The following is a 19,292-nucleotide window of genomic DNA, read 5'->3' as shown; positions in this document are numbered from 1 at the left end:
TATTATAGTTAACAGTTATTTTGTTATGCTCATTGTGTAATGTGGTTCTTTTATATAGTAAAAGCTACTGCGAGCTTAAAGTAGGCATATAGGGGAAGATGGGGAGCCTTCGTACGGTTATCACATTTTAATTTTTCCATGAATCAATCACCTGATAGCTTAAATTTATAGTCTAACTATCTGAGATTATATTAAAAGAATGACAAATGATTTCATCCGATGTGATTTCAACTAAATCTGGAATATGTACGAATCTGCCCAAACAACGAGGCAGCTTAATACATATAAATCAAAATTATTTTATTTGCCATGAAATTAAACACAATAATAAAGATTTAACTTATATTTAACAAAAATAAAATATTTTTATAAAATAGTTATCTTAGCAATAGTTTAAAAAATATTAAGAAATAGGTATTAAAATGTATGTACATCGACGATAGCAATGATACCAACACAGGGCAAAGTTAATGCAAAAATTAGCAATTAACACACTTTATCGTACCTACCTACCAAAGGATTTAAATCAAGATGCACAGTGGTGTATGTAGAAAGTCGAAAACTTAAATTGTGTGAAAATGACAGTTCGTGTCGACAAATTTTCATAGAAATTTAATTAGCTTGACTAAACCCCCTGTTCTACGATTTGTTCAAAGTATAGTGCTGTCCGAAAGTGCCCCACTAACTGAATAACAACAAAACATAACTTATTTTAATATTAATAGGGAAGGGTCATAGATTAAGCATTAGAGATGTATCTTAAGGATATTTTGCTAGTTACTGATAGAATTCTCTACATGAAAACTTATTTTTTCTACGGTACCTAACAATAGACAAAAAAATTTGATCAAAAAATTACTTATCGAGTGTCAAAACACGTCCATGCCTGTAATTTCACTGTCATCGTCGCGAATTTCGTGAAACTTCGTTGACGTAAAGTTGGTACCTACTCATGCACACATACAAAAGCAAGACCTTACTTTGTTTCGTTCAAGTTTTATTTTGACTGTATGATTGTGCCCTGCGTACGAAGGGTAACGATCTTCCCTTATGTACGATATAATAATTTTTAGGGTAAGAAAAATTTTAATTTTAAATATAATATTTTATTTACTACTTGGTAACGCAATTTGGCAACAATTTTGTGTTACAAATACATTTATACTGTTAAATATTTCTTTTGTAACAATGACTAATTATTTCCTTATATATTATAGAACTTATATTTAAGATAAATGTTAATAACTTGGGCATTGCCTTAGCACTGGTTTCAAGGGGAGTTTGATCTTTGGTATGTCTATTCCTTCCCAATCACCCTGTAAAAAAATAAAAATTTAGGAAAAAACAGTGTTACCTTTTATAATAAAAGTAATATCAGTGGAAGTAATATAATCAAAACACCTTAGAAGACACACATTCATAACAACTTTCAAAATTCCAAAGGTTGGCTTTACCAGCACGACATTAATTTATTATCTTTTAAGTTTTATTAGTAAATATATGTATTATTAAGGCACTCTACAGAACTCGCCATTTCATCTTTTAATTTAAACATAAAAGGATTATCTATTATTTTGTAATTCATATTCATAATATGCGATAAATACCTGGAAGCGATTACCGTCAGATTTATTACACTGCATGGAGATAGGTGCCTCACTATACAACATATCTAAGGTATTCGTTCTTAAGGGAGTCCATGGTTTTATCGACAAATAGTTGGCACGAGGCGATGCTTTATACGATATAGGCATGTTGTTCCATCTAGAATGCATTAAGTAAGATTAAAAATTGCAATTGCAATAAATTAAATATGACGCCTAAGCTCTTCGATAACAAGCTAAAAAATTGAAGCACGTTTGAGTAAATGTAGCTTTGTAGATGATAATCGTTTTCTTTTCGAAATTTGAATACTACATTGGAATATTTTTTTCAGATCGTGTTTTTTACAGTTGAATACGAATAGCCATAAATTATTTGGACTATCCAAAATAATGACATCATACAATTCTATTTTTAAAATAATTTATCCAATTTTGCATAATTTTATTTTGGGGCCATCGTACAACTACAAAATGTTATTGGCATAATATTTATGTACCTTCCTTCAGTTATGTGTACCAGTAACAGTTATGTTAACAGTTACAGTTAAAATATAAATATTTTAATAATAACAAAGACTCAATAATAACATATACCTTTTTTCAAATTTGAAATATTTTTCTAAAGCGGCGTTCGAAACAGCGCTTTTGCAGACCTCCAGTGCGCTAGCTGGGTAATAGTGCATATAGTTAACGCACATTTCGTCTGTTATCGCGTGACCACCGATCGTTGCGTTTTCCTTGCCAACTGTGTTGTATAGACAGGTCGTCATTAAGTAATCACCCTGGAAGAACATTTATCCAAGTATTGACGACGACGATGTTTGGCGTATTCGCTACAATGAAGAACTTTAACTAGCGGACGGCGGACAACAGAACACCAAGGTCCTTACTGAACTCATAACCTGGTGTCAAGAGAAAACTTGGTAGACCGAGGCTGCGTTGGTTCGAAAGGAGAGATACGGGGGTTCGAACTCGGACGCAAGAAACGCGAAAAAGATTGCGATGGCGAAATTGACTTTATAGCTATATATATATTGATGATGATGATGATGGTTGAGTATGTCTAAAACCTTTTACATTATATATATATATGCGAGAGCCTGAGAGCCCTAATCTAGACTAAGCGTTTAGTCAGAGTCTTTTTAATATTTTTTTACAGCTTACCGGCAAAACCCTTACAGGCCGATGCAAGATCCTTATCTCCTGAAAATGTGTTGAATAATGAACGTCTCTATTGAGAACAGGAAGTTCGATTCCCTGCCGGAAATGTCTCGTCCATACGGCGACACCGGTCAAATGTGTGTGAAGTTGACTTCCGAATACAACGATACCTTGTTTTGGAAGGCCCTTAAAATGTTTTAAGCAAATTTAATATTAATGAAATTCCTGAATACCAGGAACAAAAAAAACAACGCTACTAACAGACATTATGATATAATGAAACATTTTATTAGAAATTAGCGGCCCGGCTTTCCACGGGTGGACACAATTTTTTACATCAACAAACATCTTATTTACACCTTGGGTAACTTTATTAAAGTTTTCGTTGGGGGTTGGGTTTTTCGTGCAATTAATCAGGGATAATTTAGCATTCGAATTGTAAAAGAATGTTTAAAATCGATCCAGTACTTTATCACCCGATATAATTAATATATTATATGGTTTATTTGAGAAAGTGTAACATTTTTTTGAAAGTGCTAAAAATAATTTTATAAACAAAAAATAAATAAACGAGCTAGGTATGGATTTCCATAGTTGCTCCCCCTTGGAGTCTATCACACTACCACCACACTATAAAGTCCATTTTTGAAATTTTACTAATTTCTTGAGTTGGCCTATAATTGCTTGACACATTATATCTTGTATTTCAATTTTATTTAGGAATGCGTCAGTGTGCGTGCCAAGGGTTGTCAAGCTTATTTAAAAAGTAAAATTTCTAGTTAACGCATATAAGGCATCAGATAGTATAACAAATATAAAAGGAGAATTAAAATTTACCACTCCAGTACACTGTGGTATACAATATCCGGTGAGCGGGAAGGCTTTTTGCCCACCGGGGATTGCCATTTTGTCCGTATATTCGAGGCCTAACTCCATGATAGCTGCGTCATACTGTCGTCTATTAGCTGTCAAATGAAGAGTGATACCGGAGCTGTCTATCCAGTCTGAAAATAATTTATTCATAAAATTCCAAACATTATTAATTGTTGAAGAATGATTCGTTGAAGAAACCTTTGAAAGAAAAGGACAGAAACAGGATGAAAATCTGAATAGAATGTTTGGAGTAAAAATTAGGAAATTTTTCCAGACATTAGGAAGGGCAGAAGAATGAAGGAAGGAAGAAAGAAGGATGTGTTGAAAATATGTGTTATCACAGAAATTGATATGACAACAATAGGATTATGTCCCAACTAATACAGTCACTAACAGGGCTTTAGAAGATGTTTACCACATGATGGGCCTCCCCTACTTTGTTATCAGTAATGGACTAAAACGGCAAAATGAGTAATATTTGGAGAAGGACAACAGTCAAGGGTAGGAGATTGGATCAAAAGTGGGATGTTGGGGAAATGTTGATTTCGCTAAAAGAAATAGAAAAAAATAGAAAGAATTCCACGTTTGGTCTGCTCACCATCTTTGACTTCCGGGTTATTATAATGTACTTCCAGCATGACGTATTTGTTAGCAGCTCTTCCACCGAGTGGTAGACCAGCTTCCTTCGGGTATACAAAAGGTGGTGCTCCCATGGCCCATGCCGCTTTGACCTTACGATGTTAAAATATACAGTAAAAACAGGTTCATCACCAACAGGTCAAAGATTTTATTCTTACTTTAAAAACTCGACAAACATGATGAACAAAAACATAACGTTGATAAAAATTATGAAAATATTGATTCCGAGAACTACGTACTCTATCTTTTGATGTCAATAGAGGTTGTTAGATAATGTACTTAGAAACGCATGCCATCAACAAGTATTGCAGTTTTTTTACCGTAAAAAGTTTCTCCTTTATGGAGTTAGTCTTGAGTACGTAGAAAAATGCATTGTGCGCAGCTTTTGCTCCGTGCTCAATTTTTTATACTCATAATTTGTAATTACTTGTAAATATAGCAAAAATACCTTTGAGCACACTTTAGTAGAATCTGGTCGATCCGGTGCAAAACAGTTGCCTTCATAGAGCGGTATTTCCTGCTTAGGATCCGCGTCACAGTAGAAAACCTCCATGTGATGCACCAATCCCTCATTGCCTTTTGTAATTGTAGACTCGAACTGAAATTTTAATTTATATATTTAAAACTCTGTATAAAATCTAATACATATATAAAATCTGTTTATCTTAATTTTTTCAAAAAAGGGAGAATGTAACAGCTGGTCATAGTTGCGAAAAATATTGCAAGTGCACTTCGTGCAAAGAGTATAATTGAATTCAAGTTGTATTTACTTATTTCTATTCAAACTCATTTAAATGAGATTAATATACTTACCTTTTCATCGCAATATATTTATAAAAATAAAAATAATAAATAAAAATATAAACAAAAATAGTAATAAGTTTACTAGAATAGGACATACGCACAATGTTAATACTCGGAACAAACGCAGGCTGCAATTTCCCCTTACTTAGACTAATCTTAAGTTTAAGTAATTATAATAATTTAAGTAATTCTTTTTTGGGAAAAGGGATACTCTTCTTTAATAAAATCCCAGTGGCTCTTTTATCTCGGCCTTTTAATATATTTAAGAAATGTATTTAAAAAAGCTGTGTAAAAAGGCTTACTATAAAGTTAAAGTTGATAAAAGGACAGTACGTCTAATTAATTTGCTTTATTTGTAAATAAGTATTGTTTGATGTTTTTACGCCGGCTTTTTCTCTCGCCCCACACCCTCTGTCTTCTTTGCCGATGAGTAGGGATGCAAACAAATTCAAATTTAATGACGTGGGATAAGTGTTACCTGTCTATACTATGTTCTATAATAAACATATTTTTTTTAAGGAAGATATTTAAGATTTTAGGTTTTTATAAATTGTAAATACTGTATAATTGATTGTTATGTTTAGTTACATTAATAAAATCCATTTGTTATTAAACATAATATATCATTAGACAATTTGGTGTAATATTTTCTCTTCCATACCCTGATAATGTGATGCACTTTCTCCGTAACGAATTCTGGAAGTTTAACAACTTTGCACCAATACGTCGTATCAGAACTCGGTACTTTGAGGTTCTTGTTCGTGATGGAGAGTTCTTCAGCTTTTTCTTGAGATATTCCAGTTGGAGTTAGCAGTCGAACACGTATGAAGCCGTGGTCGTGAGGGGAGGTGCAATTCAGACATAGGCCTTTCGCTGAGAAAAGCTTATCTGTACCACGGGCCCAGATAATGTGTACTGTACCATCCTGATATAAGAAAGAAATGTGTTTTATTATTATATGTCATTTTATTATAATTTTACTGGAAACAGACACAGTAGTATGTGAAAATGAACGTTTTACAGAAAGTTTTTGACTTCGAGTTAGGTAGGGATCAGTAAAAAACCTATGTTATTTGTTGCCACGCTATTATCAGGCAGAAAAAAATAGCTTTTATCAGATTACATTAGTTGAAAGAGGTGTTATATTTCAAACTTTACTTTTAATACTTAACAACTATGTACCTTATATTTCCCCCCTCCAGAATTATATGGATATCTCATCTATATTGGAAGGGAAAAAATCTTCAAGGGAAAGTGTTTCAATGATTTAAAAAACAGTACCTCAATAATATAATCGTCGTCGTCGCACGTGTCAAAATAACGTTCAAAAGTTAAACAACGACCTTTAGCGTTGACGTAAAAAGCATCGCAGTTCTGATTAGCGTCGTGTAATAGTTTTCCTTTTTCGTCAGAGTGCATATCCTGAAATTATCAAAATAATAATCTATATATAAAAGAAATCAGTGGCACTACGACACTTTTTAGATGCGGGCCTCATATTTCCAAATCTTGTTAACGACAGGCTGCAAAGAAGTGCGGCCACATCAACGGCACCCGTCTTTTAAATCTTTATGTAAATTGCCGTCATATAGTCGATATTTTATCATAATAACAAGTGAACGAAATGTTTTCCCAAAAATAATTTCATTAAAATTAGTAGCGGCCAAATTTTGATAGGTAACATTCTCCTAATTATAAATGTACATACAAATTTGGTTATTAGCAAATAACCGATGAGCGCACTAATCTTGCAGCCGGATCTTAGACCAGAAGAAAGTCCATTGGTGCCGCCGGGGATCTAACCTGGGACCTCACGGATGAGAGTCGCAAGCTGAAGCCACTGGGCCAACGCTACTCAAAATAATCTTTCTTGTTTTTTGATAAATGAAACGCCCGACGAGCTATCTAGTTTATTGACTCCTTGTTCATTTATGAAGTTTCCCTAGTTTTGTGCTCCTATATCTCAAGACAGCAAATAACAATGTAGATTTTGTTAAAATTTGAGTGGCTGGATCTGCTCTTCCAAGATCGTCTTAGGTATTGTGTTACGGGATTATTTTTATCTGTACAAGCATTTAACAGCAAAAGACATACCTCAAAATGATCAATTTCATTATAATCCGTCCATACTAAGCATAAATCAGCATTTTCGAAATCGCCTCGATCTGAGAATCCCAATGCGAACCAATTGGACGCCGGAGCTTTTTCAGAAAGCCGAACTTCGAAGTGAATTTTTTTAATTGAGTAATTAACTCGCCATTTTATCGATATATCTCCGTTTGGATCCAATACTGATTCGCTTTCGGCTATTTGATGACCTAATTGAAGGATTATTTGAGTAATTGTGAATTTTGTAACTTAACACAATAGAAGTTAGTGTTTTATAAAAAATTATAAAAAATATGAATTGATTGAAAGTTAGCAAAACTTTATTTATTCGCAATGAAATTATTTATTGACCAAATGGTCGTGAATCGTTTTTAAAACATAAAAAGGTTGCCGAAAGACTTGATAGATCTATGTTCGATTTGGGGTATCAATAATACTTACCCGACTTTTTGTAAATTGTAAATGAATCACAACAAATAAAGGAAAATACAAATATCAGTATACACTGAATATACATTTTGTTTAAGTCATAATATTGTGTTCAAGCCTTGGGGTCTTCTTCACAACTGAAGGTGTCGGCGACTGGAGGCAAGTCAAGCTATAGAAAAATTCCCACTTCCAGTCTAAGCTATACTATAAATATATATGTAAAAGCGAGCAATTGTACTGTAGGAAACAAACTAACCTTATATTATATTAATAAAATTAAGTCTTGATATATTAATCTATAGTTAGTTATGAACATATAATTCAGAGTACAATATTTCTAACGTAAGCAATTATACAGTAAAATATTATTTATATTTGAACGTTTAAGCAATTTTTTTTTTATAATTTTCCTGTTTTCGTTTCTTATTTGAGGGTTACTGAATTGCGTAGAAAATACCGAGCCTGTATTCTAAAATAAATACAGCTCAATAGAGTCCAGAAAGATAACCGGCGTGCACTTATGCGTGATTTCATTTATTCACAAAAATGATGTTCTGTTTTTTTTATATGAATTGAACAGAATTGAATGATCTAGGTAATTTTGCTTATAATGGGTCATTTATGTATTCCTCTGCAGATAGAGACCGATAATAATCTTTCTTCTAAAAAAATGATGTTTTTGTCACCAGTACAGTCTGATAATGGGCGAACGTGTTAAAATTCAGCGCATTATAGCAATGCATAGCGCGAGTAGGAATGCGAGTTTCATTGGGGTGCTCTTTATTAAATTCCTGCAAAATTACTGAGAAGTTAGCGCCTCTGGCCACCGCAGATGAGGTCTATTACGGACTTAATTATTTTATTCCTCATTATAGTTATTTATTTAGATTTTTTATAACAATATTAAGAGTTTTTTTTTTATCATTAATCGTATAATATTCGTATAAGATGGTGGCATTAACTTTTAAGTAAAACTATGTATAGCATCATCGTTTTGAAATTCTTATGTATTTTACAGATGCCAAATGTTAATTATGTTTTTATGCGACATAGAATTAACTGCTATCGAGATAACCCCCAAAACATTTTTTTTATTTCTTTTAGTTTGGGTCAAACGGGCAGTAGGCACCTGATGTTAGCTTAATGCCAGGAGGCACGCGAGTCAGTTGCAGGCTGATTAAAAGTTGGTACCCATTTTTCTTGAACGACTCTAAGTTGATTTGGTTCGGGAATGACCATACGAACATATCAATAGTTATCTAAAAGAATTCAGAGAATTTTGAACTATAAGGGCTTCATGGAAGTATTACAGAGACATCTTACGAACTGTCCTCCGCCAGCATTCAGCAGTTCCCCTTAATTCTGCGCAAGACCTGGATATATTTGGGAATACCAAGAGTGTAGTAGTTTTTTGAATTAAAACAAATGTAAGTAGTTCATACGGTAGTAAGTCTATATATTTATCGGTTTTTACGACAAAATATGAGTAGTCCCTTGGATGTCGTTATAATAGATTAGACTATATAATTATATTCTTTGTCATGTATGGTGTAAAAAAAAATAACAAGACCAAATATAACCCAATAACGCTATAGCAATTTTAATTTTAAATAAGCAAAGAGAGAAATAAAACACTTTGTAAACAACAATTTGTATATTATACATCACTACATAATGTTTCTACAATATCCTCTTGATTATCTGTCTTTACTTCTGTGTCAATATTTTTTTCTTCTTCAGTATTTTCCTTTACAATGTCCGCAACTTCTTTTGATGGCTCCTGAAAAAACTGGTTATTATAAGGGTTCGCGTAATATTAAGTTTTTAAATCTAATCAAAATCACACATGTGATTTTAAAAGCAAATTCCGCTCATAGCTAAACCTCATAAGATATTTTGTATTGTATAAATTATAGTCTTTTTTTATTGTGAGTTTAGCCATGTCTGTAATTGAATAAATAAATAAAAGACACAATTGAAATGAAATATTTTCAAAATAATTGACCATCTTTAAATTAAATTTAATTAGTTCTCACATATTTTAATCATTGTTAATAAACTTAACACAAACCCAGCCTGGTAATGTAAGGAAATCCAAAAATGAGGAGTTCGAAGATATTAAATACTAGCGGACACAAAAATTGTCCACAAAAGAACTAAAACAAAAACATCTAATTGTAAAGCTAATGGTTTAGCAAATCCACTTAAAAAAATTTCATCAATATCGGTGCAGGCGTATAGGAGTTAAATCACAAACACTACAGGTAAATTTGTTTTTATTAAAGATTACAAAAAGTACAATCATTAGGACACGCCAAAAATCTGTGTCCATATTTTATGATTTTCCTGATACCTCACCTGTTCCCTCTCAAATAGCACAATCAACTCCACATGCTTCGTATGCGGAAACATATCAACTGGTACAGCACATATGGGGTTGAAAGGCGCTCCATACAGCGTCTTTGAGGAGGCTCGACTGAGATCCACAAAGTTTTTGGTAACAGACGACGGGCTGCACGATATGTATATCAGCCTTTTGACTTTCTTATTGTTGCGCAGGGTCGTTATTGCTGACATATCTACGATGAGGCAATTAATTAAATTTAAAGAAAAACAAAAGTATTACAGCTGTAGAAAATGTGTTATCTGTATTTATTTCCCCGGAGTTGGTATCGACTAAAAGATGTAGGGTTTTTGCAGAAATTGCTCACGGTGTCCTCCATTTTCGCGGATTATATCCCCTCCGGGAAAATAAATATAGATAACACAACATTTTCTACAGCTGTAATACTTTTTGACATTTAACACCTTTGTCTTCAGTCACCGTGACCACGCACGCTGTAAAGCACGCGAAACGTCGGTTTACATTTAAAATTATGTCTAAATAATTATAAGTTAAAATACAATAATACATAACTATAATCCGTAAAAAAGTGTTTTTCTTTATGTGTAAAAGTTATGTTAATAAAAGACAATACAATTAATTAAATTGTTTCCAAGTAAGGTTTTGGTCTAGTGATCTGCCTAGAAATTTAGTTGTTACAACTTATTTAATCGACACGTTTTTATAAGTAATTTTGAGGTTATTGGGTCTGCTATTATTATAATTCCGAAATTGTTTATAGTTAGTTTTTGTTTATATTTACACTTAAATTATTACTTTCCAACAGTAACATTCTTTACTCTTTCATTCAATAACGATAATATAATATGTATATCTAAATGCAATAGGAAGACTGGCACGCATGTACGGTTTAAGAAAACCTCTTAAGGAAACTGGGATGCCCAAACGAAAAAGTCGGCCGCGGATGTGAGGCACAGAAGGCTGATCTAGGATAGGAAAAGAATACAAATGATCAGGAAACAGATATCTAAGACCCAAAGCTAAAAGTTGCAGTGCCGGCACTACAGCTTTTTAGCTCGCACCCGATTATTTCGTTTGAGGCATGCCGATTACTTACGATTTTTTCCTTCAGCGTACGAGTGTGCCTGCCTTATTTATTATTGAATTGAATAGTTAATTGAATTAACTATTAACGTTACTTATAACAAAAAAAATATCATAATAATTAATATTTGAAAAAATAGGTATGTAATTATTTTTTTAAGGGTTTTATTAAATTATTTTTAGATAATAATTAAACTTTCTTCTTCTTCTATAATCTTTCAATTTCAGACCTACAACACTCCTTTCGATACTATCCTGACATACTTTTAATTTGTTTTCTTGTACATTTTTATACATATGTATAATATAATATATGAAATAAAAACAATATTAGTACATAAAGGAACTTACGTAAACCAGCCCTAGGCGGGTCTACAACAGCAATGACGTCATCATCGCTCGCACGTGCCAGCACTGCGTGTAATGTTGTTTCCGCCTTACCCGCATAAAACTCACAATTTTCGATATTGTTCAATAACGCGTTCGCTCTTGCGTCCTCAACTGCTTTCTCTATTAGTTCTAGGCCCAGTACTTGTCCGCAGTGCTAAAACATAAATCACTATTATAACACTGAAATAATAAATTGACTAAAAGCGAAAACACAAACTCCAAATAACTTAATTCATACAGGTAACCAAGTACATACATAAACGTCAACGGAAATTTTTTTAAATTGATTCTTTTACATGTACTACCGGTTCACAAAATATCAAAGCCGTACAGCGGCATTTTGTGACATCAATACCAGAGGGCTCGCGAGTGCGTTGCCGGCCTTTTAAGATTTCGCGTTTTTCAACAAGACACATTTATAAGACCAATATATGGGCGCTACTCGCTATCACATAGGCGCCTGAAAAATGAATATTGATAAATATAAGAGTTATTTATTACCTTAGCAAAACACAAGCCAATGGTGCCAGTACCACAGCATACATCAATAAGTGTTGAGTTTTCATTTACTCGACTCAAATCTATCGCTTTCTGGTATAGGATCTCGGCGCCAGCTGTGTTTATCTTAAAAGTTTTAATTATAAATTGAGTTAAACTAATTTTATATAACTGAAAAATTATTTATTTCATTACATTATTCTACCTTAACAGTTACTGATTCGAAAGAACACCAAAATAATACCCACACTAATTATCCTATAAACAAAACATTAAAAAATTATATATAGTGATGAACTTTTATATTAGTACAACAGTATATAACCGTCCAGTACCAGTGGCACTTTTAGGTCCTTGCCTCAGATTTGTGTAGGAATAGGTTGAATCAGTCCTCTATGAGTGAATTATGCCGAGTTTTCCTTCACAACTTCGAGCAAGTGTTAAATGACATAAAAACTCCATTGGTTCCACAGTCGAACGCTGACGCAAATGACATTAGTTCATGAGCAATTAATTTGTTTACAGATAATAATTATTATCACTTTTGTCATAAAATTGTAAGATTCTGATGCTTGTAACTTAACCATAGTCCAACTTAGGTGATTATCATAATACTAACCTGAAAGAAGGCTTCAGGCGATATTCTAAACTGTCTACCGAGTATTGTGTCTGTTATGTGTGTGGCCCCCAATACATGTATGGGTTTAGCGGGTTCTTCACCTGCTCTCCTAGAAACATTAACTTTTGGCCATTTTTGTATAACAGACTAATTCTGCTTTAGTAACAATAAGATCTCATTAAAACAGCTGTTTTTAACCTTTGTAGCCAACCAAAAAAAAAAATAGTTTGCACACCCTTACATATACTCACTCACTCACAACCACAAATGTTTTAATATTGCATGCATAATTAATGCTATTATGTATCCGCGATGGAAGGATTAGGATATTATAGGTGACACTCACAAAGATGTGCGCTATGTAAACTTGTAAAATAAAAATTGAGAAGAGTCTAACAACTTAATAACAATGGACTGTAGTTCTTCTGCCTTATACTGTTTTTCATAATCATACTTATGCACAGTAAGTCACCGATTTGTATCGTATTTTACAACAAAAGTTATTTTAAAATGATAGTCCAGTGGCACTACAACCCCTTATGTGTATTGGCTGTCACATAAAATGAAAATTCCAACGGTGCATAATTGTTATTCAAACCCAAGACTCACTAATGTCACTAGGCCAACACTGCTATTTTTAATTTTTAGGACAATATATAATAACAAAAAAGAAATAAAATAAAAACAACAAAAAATATCAATAAGAATGTATCCACTATACTAACCTCTTTGCAACAAAGTGGACATAGACAGATTTAATTCCAAAAGACTCTTCTGAATTGAAGTAACTATTTATTTCTTCTTTCACTTTCTCTCGCTCATCAGCTGATAGTATCTGTAAATGGGCAAAATATAATCAATAAAATATTTCTTAATTTCAACCAGTAGTTTACTAACATAACTGTAACAGTACTAACATAACTGTATAAAAAACTAACAAATATTTCAGTATTCTAATTTAGATAATAAATTTATGTGTAACACTGTACACTGACTATACTTTCGGTCAAGTATTTTTGCCAACTTAGCACTTCTACCTACAAACTCGGTGGAATCTTGGATACAAGATTGTGAAACCAATTAAAATGTAGCAACTTAGCAATTCAGAATAAAATTACTAGATTGGGATCTTATGCTAAGCGCACACTCAGTTATCAAAACCAACGAAATGGTAACATGAGAGTGTCCACGGGCGAGGTATCACTTAACATGTGAGCAGGTGAGCCTCCTCCCCATTTTCCCCATGTTCTATGAATAAAAAAAAAGCATATGCTATTTGCCTACTTGGATTGGCAACACTGCCACGCACATACATAGTTTATTTAGAATTGAGAATATACATACCTGGGGATCCATAGCAATAATAAGCATGATGTCACCATTATGTGATGACTGCCGAACAGTCAAACATTTCCAGTATCCAGAATAGTCAACAGGACTGTATGGAGGTAATTCTGATTTGCGAATGAACTCCTGGAAAACCTGTAAAAATATAAGTAATCTTTTACCTATATCTAGACCATTTCGTAATATTATCTGTTTATGCAGTTTAAAAATAATTAATTTTAAACTCAACATAATTAACTTACAAGCACTGCTTTCTTCATATTCTCTGGAATATGCTTAAGTACTTGCACTGGAGCAACAGCCACAGAACCTGCCCAATAGCATCCTAACCTGAACCCAACTGTGGGCTTCTTAGTTTCCTCATCAATACCAACTGTAAATTCACACTTGTTCCTAAAAATATATAAGAGAGTAATTTCGTCTGACTGTCAATGACCAAATGACAAAGTGTTAATGTTCAAAGACCCCTGAATAGACACACTTTCTGTTATACAAAAATGTTTAATCAACACAATTACATTTTTTATTAATTACAACAAATTACATGCTGGAATTAACAATCCAGTACAGTATCCTCAAAAAAACTGCTTCAATTGTTTTGGAGTAATAAGTCATTACCATTTCGTCTTTGCTGTTATTTCTACACATACCTATAACCCTCTATCAAGGGAGATCTTTCAATAGGTTTAAGTTCAAAACTTAAGCCATCATACAACTTTCTATTGTCTTCTATTTTACTCCTTTTTTGTTTATCTATCTTCCACAACTCATTATCAAATTTCATTAAAACTTGCTTTATTTCCTTTGTTTTTAAAGCGAGCTGTAAGTAATTGAATGAAAATTTTATTAATAATAATTAATACAGTCTGAAATAAATAAATAAATTGTTGTAACACAGTATATTTTATTTTTACTTTATGTTGGCAATTAATATTGGAGACTGAAACCTAAACATATATTAAAATTAGATCGACTCATTTTTAGCAGCACAAGTTACCACGAGAGTTAGAGTGCTTTTTTACTAGTATACACACCTGTTCCTCATAAGGTAATTTCCAATAGGGAATAACAGCATCCTTTAATCTTTCCTCCTGACTTTTTGTTTCATCTACATCAGTTTTCGGTCGTTTAGGATTCTTATCATTCACTTTACTTTCCTGTTTTCTTTTTACTAATGGATCTGGTGCTGGTTTGGCAATTTCAGCAATTAATATCTTACCTAAGAGTAATTTAATATTTTAATGTGTTATATTTTTTTTATCACTAATGTATTATTTTACAACTTTCCATTTATATCCACAATGTATTATTTTATACCTTTCCATTCATATCCATTTAGTGCTGTTATAGCTTTATCACGCTCTTCGTCGTTTTGAAAGCACGCATATAACCAATGATTTCCAAACTTTTGGCGTTTTATCTTACTTACACTTAAGCCCAACTTTTGATTCATCAACTTTTTTAATTCCTGAAATATATATATATAGTTTTAAGTACTTTCCTCTATCGGTACAAGATAAATAAAATGTTATACATTTAAACAATATTTACTGCTATTCCGTAAAATTTAGGAAGACCTCGTAATTCTATTTTATGTTTTTCAGACGAGAACCCTCCTCTGTCTAAATAAGCATACTCTTCATTCGTTGTAACTTCTTCAGTCATTTTAATTTAGTTAATTGAAAATTATTTTGATTTATAGTTTGTTTACATTATAGGTTAACTCTAATGTACTTGCTGTTCTACACAAAAGTTAGGTTGGAACTCATGGAAGTCACAGATTAGTTATTAGTGGATGACGGAGGCATGGGCATTTGGCGTCAAGAAGTTATGGAAATAGTTTTAATCTATAGCCTATTTCAATAATTACTATGACTAATGACACTGGCGTGGAACCATTGAATAAAATTTAAATTAAAATAAATTCACCCATCTAATAAAATCACTTTCTGCTGTTAAAATACTGCGTATAATAATCAAATTAGGGATGATAAGGGATATTGTTGTGTTAGGTAAATTATAAGTAAAGGTACAAGATTATATGTATTTAACAACAAGACAACTATAAGAATATTAATTGGAATAATATCACAATTAATAAATAAAGCATAATTATTTCTAAATAAGTATCTAACATAATTATCAGTCAGTTGTTAGTACAATCTACAGTATGTAAAAAAATGTAAATACACATGAATCACAAATTTTGTTTCTAAAAAAATGCTTTAATTGATAACAATAGTTAAACAGGAAGAACATCAATTCAATATTTTTATGTAATAGATATATTATTTTCTACATAGAAACGGTATAAAAGTATTTCCTTGTCGTTCTATCATTACAAACAAAGCAATACTCTAAAAACGAAGAGACATTTAGATTTTTAAGCTACAAAATTTATTTGGTTTAACACCGTAATCTCAGGAACTTTAGGAATATCGGTATGCACTAACCTCAAACAGATTTTTTTGTCTATATACATATAAAAATATGCTTTCATTAAAGTGAGTATGAATAGCTTATAATAAGTTAGAATATTTAACGTTATAGATAACTTAAATGAAATGTGTAACTGTATTTTCTTAATAAAAAAATTCAGAACTTCTAAAAATCTATCATTTTTAAATACACTGCTGCTATTGCACTTTTAATTAATATAAGGGTAACGCCATCTAGTTTTAACACACAACAACACATGTTTGCAACAATAACTAGTATTATGTTTCATCACGTTCTTTATCAAATATTTTTCTCAACGCATCTCGGTCTTTTTCAGCTTTCTCTTTTTTTAGAGATCGAATATTATCCAGCTCCTTATTAATGCCCGCAGCTAGAGTAGGGCAAAGTTCTTTCACTCGCAAAAAGTCTTTTTCTGCTTCCTCGGGATTCCAAGCACCAACGTGTGCACGACCGCGTCGGTATAGTGCTTTGACATTATCTGGAATATTTTTTTGTCATGTAAATTAAATTTGGGCTAAAATAAATAATAATCTTAGTTGAATCTTGAATTGAAAAGGGATGCAAATATTTTAAAACATAATGTAACTAACTTACTATTTGTAGCTACTTTTTTTTTTGCAACTTTGTTTAGTGATTATACAAATAATTAAATAACAATTGCAAAAAGCTCCTTCTATAGCAAATACGTCATTATCAGTAGTTTAAATGTGGAAGCTTCACATCAAGAGTAGAAGAAAGATTTCAACTACTAAGAGAAAGTAAAAACATATTCTTAAAAAGGTATTTTATAATTTAAGTTTATTCTTCAGTTAAACAATATCAAAATGTTTTTAAATCATGTGTGCTGTTATCATTACAATTAAGTTTTAAAGAAATTCACAAACCTTTATCATGCTCAAGAACTGTATTACAATGCTCTAAAACCGCATAATAATCATCTTTGAGAAGCTTGCATTGTGCATAGTTTAGAAGAATGGGTAGTTTTAGGTTGTTAAGAGTTATCCATTCTTCATCTTTCTTCCTCTCTCTGAAATTTTGATAGTAATTGTGCAATTAGTCATAGTGGTGTATGCAAATAAATACTCCTTTAACATTTCTTACTTTATATTAATAATATTGCAACAAACTCACCTTGAGCAATAACAATGTCTATCATATAGAAAAATTGTAATTATTTCTAAATCACAGAATTATGTTATGTAATTAAATGAACTAACATTTAAAGTTATGCCCATGTGGTGAAAAGTGACAGATAAATTTTAATGACAATAGAATAGTTTATAACTATCCAACTGCGTAAATTGATTTATCACATACCTAATCATTAATTGCTCCAGAATAGCCAGTGCTTGTCCGTAACAGTCCTCAGCTTTGCTGTACTGTTTTTCAGCATATAACTTATTGCCTTTCTCTTTTAGTTCAGGTACTAACTTCAGTCTTTGTTCTATATTGAGCTGCCAGAGTTCCTTCTCATATTCATCTGACTTCTCAACTTGCAACAGTTCTAAACATAGGAAAATGCAAGACTTCAGTTTATAGAACCTTTTATATTAATACATGGCCTTATTGTAGAATTTTTTACTTTAAAGGAGACTAAAGGCTAATACACTGCATATAATACATCAGATTGTAACAACATTGATGTTTATATAAGCTACAAGACAGGGATTATTTATGATTATTTCAACACTCACCTATAATAAACTCCAAATCACAGGGATTACTTATTAAGTCATCAAGATCAGGATATCCAATGCCTTCTGTATGCAAAGTCATTGTGCATGAATGTTTAACTTTTTGCTCTTGTCCTAGTTCTCTTAAGGTTTTAGACACAAAAGGATAACTATAAACTAGCTAAAATTTAATAAACATTTCATTTTATAAGTATACCTTGGGATCAAACCATAGTTGCATGAATTTTAAAGAATAATTACAAGCACCAGTTTACAGATGGTGTTTATTTTAAATAAAAAACAAGTTTTGAAAACTTGCATAACGTAAACTAAATGTTGATTTCATACAACATTATATTTCTGTGGCCATAGATCAGACAATAATAAGTTCTTTATTTCTTTGTATGACTTATCATATTCTGAACTATGACCACAGATTTAAAATATGATCTTAACAACAAACCAACAACAACAATACAAAATTAACTTTTATAGTTAGAAAAAATGGCATTGTGCTGAACCTATAGATTTCTCAAAGTTAAAAAAAAGTGTTAGTCAAAATGATTTACGTTAAAGAATAAATGTAAAATCAGATGAAGCTAAACATAAAGAAAGCAATGAAGTAATATATTATATAGTAATATATTATTTTCATAAATACAAACCTCCTTTTGCACAATAAAACTAGAGACTTCTCCTACTGCCATCATTTTGACTATAGTTTCCCAAACCTCTAATTTAAATTTGTGACCAATTACTAATACCATTGGCTCCTTTTTACCAATCTTTTTACTATCGTCAACAAGGGTTCTTTCTTTTCCCAGCTTCCAAGTTTGGAAATGAAAATGAGCCTGTAATAAGGTTTTAATTTATCATTATAAGATTATTATATGAAATATTTAACACAATACAAATTTACCCTTACCTTGCTACCATCTGTAATAGGAATATACTTTTGACCCGCGTGTAAGATATTTTTTACAATAGGCGCCATTGAGTCGTTGTAAAAATACGAGTTGAAACAGCTTGGTTTTCACTTTTCGTACACAATTTTTGAATATTTGTTTTTTACTTATTTTTTTCAATAAGATTTGTAAATTGTAAGTTCAAACTTCAATTATTGCCACAGAAAACAGTATCAAACTATCAATAGAACATCGCAGAGTACAGACTACAGATGAGAGATTTGTGGCAGTTATCCATAAAAACATTCTGTGCAGTTTAAGTTTAATACGGCT

The 19,292-nt window shown here is 31.9% G+C and overlaps 3 protein-coding genes across 3 annotated transcripts; all 3 read right to left on the bottom strand.

Moving 5' to 3' along the window:
• Positions 1–418: 418 nt before the first annotated feature.
• Positions 419–7,765, bottom strand: LOC110994553 (tyramine beta-hydroxylase). Its single transcript, XM_022261257.2, has 11 exons — positions 7,632–7,765; positions 7,176–7,399; positions 6,363–6,503; positions 5,743–6,006; positions 4,726–4,875; positions 4,237–4,369; positions 3,603–3,769; positions 2,769–2,951; positions 2,199–2,386; positions 1,608–1,764; positions 419–1,316 (listed from the first exon to the last, which is right to left on the bottom strand). Exons 1-11 carry the CDS (start codon positions 7,705–7,707, stop codon positions 1,239–1,241), a joined length of 1,761 nt encoding a protein of 586 aa, XP_022116949.2. The 5' UTR covers positions 7,708–7,765; the 3' UTR covers positions 419–1,238.
• Positions 7,766–9,258: 1,493 nt separating this feature from the next.
• Positions 9,259–15,695, bottom strand: LOC110994560 (tRNA (uracil-5-)-methyltransferase homolog A). The gene is made up of 12 exons (XM_022261263.2): positions 15,473–15,695; positions 15,239–15,389; positions 14,956–15,140; positions 14,572–14,741; positions 14,164–14,314; positions 13,919–14,056; positions 13,300–13,409; positions 12,575–12,683; positions 11,959–12,081; positions 11,419–11,611; positions 9,978–10,198; positions 9,259–9,399 (listed from the first exon to the last, which is right to left on the bottom strand). Exons 1-12 carry the CDS (start codon positions 15,584–15,586, stop codon positions 9,277–9,279), a joined length of 1,788 nt encoding a protein of 595 aa, XP_022116955.2. The 5' UTR covers positions 15,587–15,695; the 3' UTR covers positions 9,259–9,276.
• A 344-nt stretch (positions 15,696–16,039) lies between these two features.
• Positions 16,040–19,188, bottom strand: LOC110994558 (AH receptor-interacting protein). The gene is made up of 6 exons (XM_022261260.2): positions 18,980–19,188; positions 18,720–18,905; positions 18,076–18,235; positions 17,699–17,885; positions 17,266–17,408; positions 16,040–16,859 (listed from the first exon to the last, which is right to left on the bottom strand). Exons 1-6 carry the CDS (start codon positions 19,046–19,048, stop codon positions 16,639–16,641), a joined length of 966 nt encoding a protein of 321 aa, XP_022116952.1. The 5' UTR covers positions 19,049–19,188; the 3' UTR covers positions 16,040–16,638.
• Positions 19,189–19,292: the final 104 nt, after the last annotated feature.

Source organism: Pieris rapae, chromosome 4 (assembly GCF_905147795.1).
Source record: "Pieris rapae chromosome 4, ilPieRapa1.1, whole genome shotgun sequence".
Taxonomy (NCBI): Eukaryota; Metazoa; Arthropoda; class Insecta; order Lepidoptera; family Pieridae; genus Pieris; species Pieris rapae.
Note: the sequence above shows the minus strand (reverse complement) of the source record. Positions and strands in the feature narration are given on the sequence as shown.